This window comes from Ahaetulla prasina, chromosome 3 (genome assembly GCF_028640845.1).
Source record: "Ahaetulla prasina isolate Xishuangbanna chromosome 3, ASM2864084v1, whole genome shotgun sequence".
Classification (NCBI taxonomy): Eukaryota; Metazoa; Chordata; class Lepidosauria; order Squamata; family Colubridae; genus Ahaetulla; species Ahaetulla prasina.
This window is the reverse complement of record NC_080541.1, coordinates 21560739-21572957: the sequence shown is the minus strand read 5'-3', so window position 1 is coordinate 21572957 and position 12219 is coordinate 21560739. Positions and strand designations below refer to the sequence as shown.

The 12219-nt window shown below is 41.5% G+C and overlaps 1 protein-coding gene across 3 annotated transcripts in view; it reads left to right on the top strand.

Moving 5' to 3' along the window:
* Positions 1–12219, top strand: part of COLEC10 (collectin subfamily member 10) — a 39335-nt gene that overhangs the window by 20364 nt on the left and 6752 nt on the right. The window contains exons 3-6 of one of the 3 annotated variants that reach the window (XM_058174930.1): positions 911–982; positions 4216–4269; positions 7793–7888; positions 10236–10634. In XM_058174930.1, the coding sequence (XP_058030913.1) occupies positions 911–982; positions 4216–4269; positions 7793–7888; positions 10236–10627 (614 nt within the window). In that variant the 3' untranslated portion in view covers positions 10628–10634. Of the gene's footprint in view, positions 1–910; positions 983–4215; positions 4270–7792; positions 7889–10235; positions 11759–12219 lie in introns of those variants that run through there. The other 2 variants (XM_058174931.1, XM_058174929.1) reach the window with 2 other exon arrangements.

Here is a 12219-nt window from a genome sequence, read left to right as displayed (position 1 = left end):
CAGTACTACAGGCTACTTCTGCTGACTGACTGCTGCCGGCAGTTCGAATTTCACCGGCTCAAGGTTGACTCAGCCTTCCTTCCTTCTGAGGTTGTTAAAATGAGGACTCAGAATGTGGGAGGCAATAGGTTGACTCTGTAAACCACTTAGAGAGGGCTGTCAAGCACTGTGAAGCGGGTTGTAAGTCTAAGTGCTATTGCTCTTACCATTCTCTAATGGAAATTATTTAAAGAAGGACTCTCCAAGCTCGGCAACTTTACAACTTGTGGATTTCAACTCCCAGAATCCCTCAGCCAGCATGGAATTCTGGGAGTTGAAGTATACAAATCATAAAGTTGCCAAGCTTGGAAACCTCTGATTTAAAGAACTCTTTCCTATCTTAGGCTTCAACCTCTATAATTCCTGGCCCTTTACAAGAATGGAATGGAATAGAATAGAATAGAATAGAATAGAATAGAATAGAATAGAATAGAATAGAATAGAATAGAATTCTTTATTGGCCAAGTGTGATTGGACACACAAGGAATTTGTCTTCGGTGCATAAGGTTTCAGTCTATATAAAAGCTATAAATGATAAATCATAATCATAGACATCATACAAATACATTCATCATAAATCATAAGATGCAACATTTAGTGATAGTCATAGGATATTAAATAAGCAATCAACATAAATCATACTAGAAAACCAAATTTAAAAAATATAAATCATAAAGATAGAAGCAACAAAGTTATAGTAATAAGTAGAAAAGGAGATAGGTAATAGGAAAGATGAGAAGTATAGTAGTAATACAGCCTTACTAAATAGTAAGGACCCTAGTTTGATTAATGTGCATTACCTTAAAATACAATTAAATTGTGCTCTGAGACTCAATGAAACAAACTCCTATTTATTGTATTTCTGATTCAGGAGACAAAGGAACAATTGGAGATATTGGTGAACAAGGAATGATAGGTAAAATCGGACCAATTGGCAGAAAAGGTAAGTATTAACTGATCAAAATAATTCTATTCTATCACATCTTCACTGGATGGTAAACCTCAGTATAAAATCAAAAAAACACTTGCTATTTATGTGTCCAAATGAAACCAAAGGCTTTTATTTTCAAAACACAAGTACTGTTAACTTATGCTTCCCGTTCCATGGCTACCAACATGAACCCATTCAGAATCTTTGTGGTATTGTCTATGTTTCTGGAAAAGTTCGTCATAACCATGCATTTCAGTTTTCCTCAATAATGCTCTCTGCTGAGTTCATTATAATTTAGAGTCTGCACTCTAAATGAAATGCAAGAGCAAAGTACGTGGAAGAAGGAGAAAAAAAACACTTAAAGGGCTTATTTCAAAACAAGTGTTTGACACACTTGGGTTCATGTCACCAAATGCTGAAAAATGTAAAAAGCAGAAGAAAGGTCAGAGATCTCTTCATCAGGCATCAATGAAGAGGAGTCCAGCACTGAGTTGCAGTCTTCTCAGATCCCAATCAAGGATAGGACCTTCCTAGTCTGTGCTGGGACAACTGTAACTCATTGGGATGCAAATGCAGAAGGTCATAGGTTCAATCCCCATCCTTTCCAGTAAGATTAATAAAAGTCTCAGTCAATCTATCCAAGTTCCTACATCCTCTTCAGTCCATCCCTATCAACCACACATCCTGGAAACTCCAGGGTCAAATTTATTTTGGAGGCAGCCTTATTGGGGTGCAAATGGAGATGGTCATAGATTCAAGCCCCATCCTTTCCAGTAAGATTAATGAAAATTCTCAATCTAGCCAAGTTTCTGCATCCCGCTTGAACAGATATGTCCTTCGGTACATCCTTATCAACCACACCTCCTGAAAACTACATTGTCAACTTTATTTTGAAGGGAACAGAAGTGTGGATATGGGATTTCCCTATGGAAGCAGGAATTTTAGAGTTGGCTAATCAAACTTAATGCAGCTCTGTTGGGAGCTTGGCTAATAGTGTTGTGGCCCACCAGCAGCCAGCAGAGCTGGCAACAGATTCGGACAGTGAGGAGGTTGGGAAGGAATGTGGGCCAGTCCTGGAGTCTGGGGAAGGCTCGGATGAGGGCCCTGAGTCAGAGGCAGAAAGGAGGCCAAGGCCATCTGGTAGTTCTTTGCTGCCTCCAGAGTCTGACATCAACGAGGCAAGTGTGGCCATGCATTCCCAGTGTGCCCATGCGCAGAGCTGCCAGAAGACAAGAACAATTAAGAAAACAGGGTCGACTTGGGAGTAAGGCTTGGAGATGATTGGCCCCTCCCGTAAGACTTTAAAGAGGAGTGAAAAGGACATGAGCTTTTGCAGGAAGCAATTAGTTCATCTGGTTGGTTAAAGCTTTGAAAAGTTCTGTTTGACTCTGTGCTAAATTTGGCCTTGCCCTGCGTTTGGCAATTAGTTCTCTGGCAGCATTCCAACGGAGATAAAGTGGGTGTTTATAAACATTCCCCTGAAAGACTGTTTGAGAAGCCTTTCGGACTGGGAATGACAATAATTCACAGCCATATGAATCAAAGAGGTTTGCCAGGACTAAGATTGTGCTGTTTAATTTCTAAGGAAGCCTAGGTCAGAACAAATAGGCATTTGGGAAATCATGTTATGAGTAGGCGGACATTATCAAGTTCACTTACACATTCACGAACATTCATAGAACATTTCTATGCAATTCTCAGATGTTTGTAGAATAAAAATGCTCCAGGGGCATTATCTAAATTGGCAACAACTTTTTCATTTTTTTTTTTATCCAAATATAGAATAGAATAGAATAGAATTTTTATTGGCCAAGTGTGATTGGACACACAAGGAATTTGTCTTGGTGCAAATGTTCTCAGCGTACATAAAAGAAAAGATACGTTCATCAAGGTCTCTCTCTCTCTCTCTCTCTCTCTCTTTTTACTCTTAGTTGTATATTTTCTAACTTTTCCTTGCAGAACTCTTCCAACTTAGAAATATTGTTGCAATGTATGACATGTTTGAGATCTCCTCACAGATTCCCAGGAATATTTAAATCCAGAGATTGCAAAAGTTTATGTTTCTTCTTTGCTGAAAATGTCACGGTTGATTTGGAAGCAAATTTCAGGCTTTTGCTATTTAAATGCCCTACCTCTTTTTGGTTTCAGTTTCTTCACCAACTGTGGAAGATATGTGTAATGCAAAGCAGATTGGGGGGGAAAAAACAAAAATAAGAATAGAAAGACTGAGTTTGTTACAGGAAACATATGGAGGTGGAGATGGAGGTGGCAGCCATCACATATATAATCTTTCCTCCCACTGGCTGAATATGGTAGCAAATGCAGAATTATAAACATTTGTACTCTTCTCCACTGCAAACAATGCAGAAATGCAGAAGATTGCCTTCTTTCCTCTCCAATTGTCCTATTGAAAAGTATCTCTTTTCCTTTAAAAACAGAAGTCCCACTGAGCTTTTTATCCGGCCAGGGGCTAATAGCAACTAGGGATGGATTCTCCTAAAATGCAGCGAGAGAAGGAAAGTTAAACCCCCTGTGTACTGCACCTCCTATATACTGCAATCCCATTAACAACAACAACAACAACAAAACCACTTCCACTTTCAGAATTCCCATTTATCCATAATATCCTTAAGTGCCTCCAAAACCTGCAAAAAAATTCCTCATTCCAAAAGTGAAATGCATAACCTACCTGAATTAGGTATATTCAGGGGTGAAATGCTCCCGATTCGGACCGGATCAGCCGATCCGGTAGCGATGGCGGCAGGTGGTTCGGAGAACCGGTAGCAAAAATCCCTGTCCCCCCCACCTTGCCCATGCCCACCCAATCACCTGCTTCTCTGCTTGGCCGCTTGCCACTTCTTTCTGGCTCACTCGCTTTTCCCACCCAAATGGTAGGAATAGGTTGTAAAAAATGCTTTTAAAAGGTAAAAAAAAGGCTCTAATAATCACAGCTGAGCCGATAGTGCAACTATGATAAATACACACCAATTCCAAAGCACCCAAACCTTGATCATGTGACCATGGGGATGCTGCAACAGTTGTGTGGAAAATGGTCCATGTCATTGTAATTTTGAACAGTCACTAAACCAACTAAATCAAGGACTGCCTGTATTCCGTAGAACTTAATCCAACATATGAAAATTGAACTATTTGCCTTGTCCATCCCACCTATGCGCTCAAGACCCGTTTTGTGAATGTGCCTGCGACTTTCCATTTGAAGGCAATGTATTTTCTTCTTTATTCAGGTGACAAAGGAATAAAGGGTGAATCTGGAGGCGCAGGAGGGAAGGGTAAAGCAGGTACGCATTGTTGGTCCTTCTTTTGCATTTCTGATGCCTTTGTTGACTTCCAGATCAGAGATAATCAAGTTGTGGTCACTGCCTACCCTAGCAATGTTGATCCAGAGGGCAAGGAAATGTGTTTTATTATCCTAGCATGTCCTATCACCATCACAGCAGATGGCAGTACCAGCCAACGTTGGCTGATCTCCGATAAACTAAACCGAATCAGACCTGACAGATAGCTCAGTCGTCCAAGGACTGTAAGCTAAACTGAGAACTAAAATCAGTGGGAATTAAAAAAAAAAAAACAGCGATGAAGTGGGCGTGATGAAACATCTCTGGAAGAACACTGTCTTTATAAGCTTCTGAAATATCCATGAATCAGAATAGAGCTGGAAGGGAGCTTGGAGGTCTTCTGCTCAATCAGGAAATCCAACACCATTTCAGACAAGTGACTGTCCAGTCTCTTCTTAGAAACCTCCAGCAATGAAGCGTCTGAAGGCAAGCTGTTCCAGTGGTTAATTGTCCTCACTGTCCTGTTAATTGTCTCACTGTCCTCACTAGGGGCCTCTGTGGCTCAGACTGGTAAGACAGTCCGTTATTAACACAGCTGCCTGCAATTACTGCAGGTTCTAGTCCCACCAAGCCCAAGGTTGACTCAGCCTTCCATCCTTTATAAGGTAGGTAAAATGAGGACCCAGATTGTTGGGGGCAATAAGTTGACTTTGTATATAATATACAAATGGATGAAGACTATTGCTTAACATAATGTAAGCCGCCCTGAGTCTTCAGAGAAGGGCGGGATATAAATGCAAATTAAAAAAAAACTGTTAGGAAGTTTCTCCTTAATTCCAGGTTGCTTCTCTCCTTGATTAGTTTCCATTTATTGTTTCTTGTCTCGCCTTCTGGTGCTTTGGAAAATAAATTGACACACACACCCTGTGTGGCAGCCCCCGGTCCTTCTTTTCTTTAGACTAGCCAAACCCTTCAATCATCTTAATTGCGCTTCTTCGCACTTTTTCTAAAACATCTTTTATGTAATATGGTGATATGTATGCAATATGTAATATGTTTGGGATTAAGTTGAGATAAGGAGGCGGTTAACCTGCTCTCTCCTGGAGGAAAAGCAGCGCCTCCTTGTTTCATTTCCCTTCCTACCCTCCGCAGACCTCCCCAAAATATGGAATCACAAACAGTTTTTCTTTGTCGGGTTTAATTGGCCAGGCTACTTCTGGTTAGAGTAGTTAGGCAGGCAAGTTTTTAAACAGAAGTGCTTCGAACGTACAGATAGTCCTTTATTTATGATCAGTGGCTCAGTGACTCTTTGAAGTTACGACAGACTTCCCCAAGAGTATTTACAACTGGGTTATGAAGATCCAATCTCCCAGCAGTCACATGGCTGCACTTTATCATGTAATTGCTGAAAACTGGCATTTACTTCTGATTTTCAGAAAAACTGATCCATAACGAACCATTGTTTCACTTAACAACCACTGCAAAAAAAACAAAAAACTCGTAAATAAACCCCCAAATCCCACTCCTGGTTGTCTCTGCCCACCCTGCCCCTCCCCTCCCCTCCCAGGAATCCCCATGCAGCCCATTTTGGATGCAGGTAAGTGCAGGGCACGTGCGAAGGCTCAGGGAGGGTGAAAAACAGACCTATTGGAAGTTCAGGAAGGCTGAAAACAGGCCTGTTTCTGGCCTCCAGAGAGCCTCTGGAGCCTGGGGAGGCTGTTTTTGCCCTCCTGGATGCTCAAGGAAAGCCTCTGGAGCCCGGGGAGGGCAAAAACACCCCCTCCACCGTGGTGCAGGAGGCTGACTAGGCCACACCCACCATGGCCCCGCCCACCCAGCAACCAGGTAGAGAACCCCTTGCTAAAATTTTTGAAGCCCACCCCTGGTCCTAGGTCAAGAACTACCTATAAAAAGCCAATTTTCTGAAAACGTTCTTAATAAACAGTGTTTTCTTAAGCTAGAGGTAGGATTGCTATGTTCAAAACAGCCCCATAAGAGGTAGCCAAGGGCACAGTCCAGCTCTCCGATTCAAATTTTGTTGACCAAGGGATTGTTTGAAGGGAAAGAATAAAGTCTTGCCTGCGCTTTGAAATGGTACAGTCCATTTCAGTCAAAGAATTAGGCCTGTGCCAATTAAAATGCCATGATGATCCAGCCCTCTGCCCTCAGCCATTTTCATTTAATTAAATTTTTATGAAAAATGTAGATTAAAAAAAACGTTTTTAATGTTACACCCAATGACTGTATTCATTCAACATACTTAATGAGTTAAAGAAAAACAGCAGATGTGTTCATACAACAAGATAAGCCTGGTTAATTTTAACTTTGGCTTGGTTTTTGTGTCTTAGCAAGGGACGCAAAGCCAGCTGGTTTAGTAAGTTTTTTTGATCCAGTGTTTCCCAACCTCGGGCATCCGAAGAGGTGTGGACTTCAACTCCCAGAATTCCCCAGCCAGCATCGGTCAAACGATCACCATCTTGCCCAAATGATTGCTTTTTACAGTTAGTCCTTGACTTAGGGACCAATGATGGCTGTAACCGACCTCATTTTACATTTTTTGCAGTGTTCATTATGGGCCTGTTTTCCTGAAAATCAGAAGTAAATTCTGATATTTTCAGCAAAAACATCTCAAAATGCAGTCACGTGAATGTAGCTATTGAATGTCAATGCATCTAAGCAATTTGGGGAAAGCACTTTTCTAGCTGTAGTAATATTAATATTGTCCCCAAGAAACTCTACTTTTTATGATATTGTTAACTCCCATAAATCTACCAGATTTTTTTGGGGGGGGAAAGTAGAATAAAATACTTAGTGCATATAGATGATGTGGTTCATTTTCAAGGGAGATTATCTAGAAATGAACAGTTAACAACCTCAACTTCCCTCTTACTTCAATATAGGATCAAATTCAACTTCTTTTGGCCTCTCCTACTTTGCAAAATACAAGCAGCAACAGAATTGCCTCCGGGTTGTAATAGGTTAGTTCTGGAACTCAAAATAAGCCCCAGCAGAAGATAATGGCAAACATTTCCACAATACAGAAAGTCCTCATTTAGTGATCACAACTGGGACTGGCAAGTCGGTCATTAAGCAAAGAGTTTGCTAAGTGAAATCGTAACTGTGCTTATGATCTTTACTTCAGTTTTTCTTTGCTTTCCATGCCTGTGAAGGTCATAAATGCAAGGACCAGTGTTGCAAATTTGTTTTTTCATCATTGTTGTAATTGCAAGCAGTTGCTGTACAAGGTAGTCAGTAAGCTAGAACTATCTGTAATGCCAAGACAATTCCTCTGACATCACCAACTCAACTTAAGGCCTTCTTTATTTTGAGGACAAGCAATATCTGTAGATTTTGAATTATTTGTGAAACATTGAGATACATAAATATAATAAAGAACTACGCTTAACATATTATTAAGATGGAAGAGGAACTAGATAGGACTCATTAAAATTGCTTCGGACCCAAATCTCATAGCATCATGTTATTCATCTTGATAATTAATGTTTCTATATTTATACTGAGTTAGGTGGTGTCTGTGATTGTGGGAAATATCGCAAAGTTGTCGGACAACTGGACATCAACGTGGCTCGACTCAAAAATTCCATTACCTTCGTAAAGAATGGTAGGTTTCATATCCTTAGCTTTTGTTGCATTTAAGCATTTAAATTGGGGGTTCAAGTGGGACCGCCTGGAAATTGTGCAGAAGTGCCCAAATCCCTCAAGGACCGTGCCATTAAAATTCAGGGGGAAACTGCCCATTTTTGGTGGCATACTGGATATGAACTTTCAATAAAAAACTAATCAGAATTGATGGTTAGGAAGAGAAGAAGGTAGTTAATAAATTAAGGATATGCTTTTTGCCCCCCAAGAAAATAGAGAATATATAGCAAAGGGATATGGGCGGACTTCTATCTATGAAATGGCAGAGTTTGAGGGCAGAATTACTAAGATAAATTATCAGGGTGCAGGACATTCTTAGCTAGAGATGTGCTACAAACTCAAAAACATATTTCCTGTATCCAATTTGTGCTTAGCCATAGCCATAGCATTTAAGCTTATATAAAAGTGAAGGTAAAGGTTCCCCTTGCACATACATGCTAGTTGTTGCTGACTCTAGGGGGCAGTGCTCATCTCCGTTTCAAAGCCAAAGAGCCAGCGCTGTCCGAAGACGTCTCCGTGGTCATGTAGCCAGCATGACTCAACATCAAAGGCGCACGGAACGCTGTTACCTTCCCACCAAAGGTGGTCCCTATTTTTTCTACTTGCATTTTTACGTGCTTTCGAAACTGCTGGGTTGGCAGAAGCTGGGACAAGTAATGGCAGCTCACCCCGTTACATGGCAGCACTAGGGATTCGAACCGCTGAGCTGCCGACCTTTCGATCGATAAGCTCAACGTCCTAGCCCCTGAGCCACTGCGTCTCTATTAAGCTTATAACCTTTCCCATAATGTTTTACAGTATACAATATTGATCATCAATTGTGTTGTAAATGTTGTACCTTGATGAACGTATCTTTTCTTTTATGTACACTGAGAGCATATGCACCAAGACAAATTCCTTGTGTGTCCAATCACACTTGGCCAATAAAATTCTATTCTATTCTATTCTATTCTATTCTATTCTACAGCACTCTCTGGGCAGTTTGTAATGTAGATACATTATTTGCATATTGCCCCCAACAATCTAGGTCCTCCTTTTACCAATCTCGAAAGGATGGAAAGCTGAGCCAATCTTGACCCCGTTCAGGATCAAACTCCAGGCTGTGGGCAGAGTTAAACTGCAATACAGGTAGTCCTCAGTTTACAACAGTTCACTTAGTGACTGTTCAAAATTACAACAGCACTGAAAAAAGGTGACTTATGGCCCCTTTTCACACTTATGACCATTGAAGCATCCCCACGGTCACATGATCATGCTTGGCAACTGACTCACATTTATGATGGTTGCAATACTCTAGGGTCAGGCCTTTTTTGTCATTTTCTGAAAGTAAAGTCGATGGGGAAGCCAGATTCAGTTAAAAACCACATTCTTAACTTAACAACTGCGGTGATTCACTTAACAAATGTGACAAGAAAAGTCATAAAATGGGGCAAAACTCATTTATCAAATATCTCACTTAGCAGTATAAATTTGGGGCTCAATTGTGTTCCTACGTTGAGGATTACCTGTACTGCACTGTAACCACTGCACCACCAGGCGTCTTCCATGTTTATATATACACATCCGTATTTATAGACTTAAACAGGCTAATGCAGCCTATTATTAACAGCAACTGCTTGCAATATTGCAGGTTCAAGTCCCACCAGGCCCAAGGTTGACTCAGCCTTCCATCCTTTATAAGGTAGGTAAAATGAGGACCCAGATTGTTGGGGGGCAATAAGTTGACTTTGTATATAGTATACAAATGGATGAAGACTATTGCTTAACATAATGTAAGCCGCCCTGAGTCTTCGGAGAAGGGCGGGATATAAATGCAATATATATATATATATATATATATACACATCCGTATTTATAGACTTAAACAGGGACGCGGTGGCTCAGGGGCTAACATGCTGAGCTTGTCGATCGAAAGGTCGGCAGTTCAGCGGTTCGAATCCCTAGCACCGCATAACGGGGTGAGCTTCCGTTACTTGTCCCAGCTTCTGCCAACCTAGAAGTTCGAAAGCACGTAAAAAATGCAAGTAGAAAAAATAGGGACCACCTTTGGTGGGAAGGTAACAGCGTTCTGTGTGCCTTTGGCGTTTAAGTCATGCCGGCCACATGACCATGGAGACGTCTTCGGACAGCGCTGCCTCTTCAGCTTAGAAACGGAGATGAGCACTGCCCCCTAGAGTTGGGAACGACTAGCACATATGTGCGAGGGGAACCTTTACCTTTATTTATAGACTTAAACATCATGAAATAGCTATTGTTTTTTTAAAAAAAAAACATACCAGTTTTTTTTTATTTATTTCTCTTTCTACCAGTGTTAGCAGGCATCAGAGAAACAAACGAAAAATACTACTACATTGTTCAGGAAGAGAAGAACTATAGGGAAGCCCTCGCTCACTGCAGGATTCGAGAAGGAATCTTAGCGATGCCGAAGGATGAAGCCGCTAACACAGTGATTTCGGATTACGTCTCCCAGAGTGGTTTCTTCCGAGTCTTCATAGGGCTGAATGACATAGAGAAGGAAGGCCAGTTCATGTACGCGGACCATACACCATTGCAAAGCTACAGCAATTGGAAGGAAGGAGCGCCTCAGGACACCCAAGGGAATGAGGACTGTGTGGAGATGCTCAGCACTGGGAAATGGAATGATACGGAATGCCACCTCACCATGTATTTTGTCTGCGAATTCCCAAAGAGGATGACGTAGGCCAGAGGTGGGTTTCAGCAGGTGCTGACCAGTTCTGGAGAACCGGTAGCAGAAATTTTGAATCGTTCGGAGAACCGGTAGTAAAAATTCTGACTGGCCCCGCCACCATCTATTCTCTGCCTCCCGAGTCCCAGCTGATTGGGAGGAAATGGGGATTTTGCAATAAACTTCCCCTGGATTGGGAAGGGAATGGAGATTTTATAGTATCCTTCCCCTGCCACACCCACCAAGCCACACCCACCAAGCCACGCCATGCCCACCAAGCCACGGCCACAGAACCAGTGGTAAAAAAAATTGAAACCCACCACTGACGTAGGTTGAAAAAGACACGTAAAGTGCACGGTAGAATTGTTCTCTGTCAGCTACAGGGTTTAGGCCTATCTTTCCCAGCCTGAGGTCGCTCAGGACAGTTGGTCGTCAATTCTCATCATCATAACACAAGGATGGAAGGATGAGAACTGGGGTTCAAGATATAGGGGGGGGCACCACATTGTGGATAATGGGCCTCTAGAAAGAATATGGGTGTCAATGGCAGAGTATATTTGTAGCTCAGGGTTGAACTGTGGGGTCCTTGGTGCCCTCTGAGCTTGGTGGCTTGCTCGTAGACATTTAATTACCCCACTAGATAACATCATCAGTGCAGAAAACCACGAAATTTAGAGCGCACCAAGGAACCCGCAATCTGGTTCTCATTGAGGGACATGGGAACAAATTACAATTGGATGTTAACATTCCAAATTGTGGTTTATTTCTTCCAAGCTTGTATTTTAGTACCACAGAATTAAGATGGAATTTTGTTCTTTCTGTTAAGGTAGAGTAGGCAACGTGCTATCTCAGGCACCTATGTACCACCAGAGACTTCTTTTAGTGAGCACCAGATCCCATCTTCAGTGACATAATTTTAACATTATCATAGCCAAAAAAACCCCCAAAACCCCAGAAATCTAGTGAACTGAAAAACAAAGTATCAATTTCTAGCATCATATATATTTGCTTTAAAATGGATATGTAAACGTCAGTTATCCAGGTCATGGTTGTCCCAAAGGTGCTTTTTCAGGAGGCAACTGGACTTTCTGTTTTTTTCCTTGAAAGGGTTTCATTTCTCATCCAAGAAGCTTCGTCAGCTCTGACTTCAGCTCTCCTCACCATCCATTCAGAGCTGAAGAAGCTTCTTGGATAAGAAGCGAAACCTCTTCAAAGAAAAAACCAGAAAGTCCAGTTGCCTCCTGAAAAAGCACCTTTGGGTCACAATGGACATATAATCTCACTTATTGGAAGGATAGGAAACCAGTTCATCTTCAGTAAAATGGTTAGAGGTAGTCCTGATTTTACAACCATTTTTATCACAGTCATTAAGCAAATCAGGCAGTCATTAAGCGAATCTGCCTTCCCCCATTGATATTACTTGTGCGAAGCCAGCAGAGAAGGTCACAAATTGTGATTATGTGACCAGAGGGGTGGTATGATGGTCAAAACTTTGATTATGGGTGATAAATCACTTTTTTTCAGTGTTGCTGTAACTTCAAACAGTTGTTAAACAAATGGCCATAAGTTGAGGACTACCAGCATTTTGTGAGTGGCCATGCCCTCTA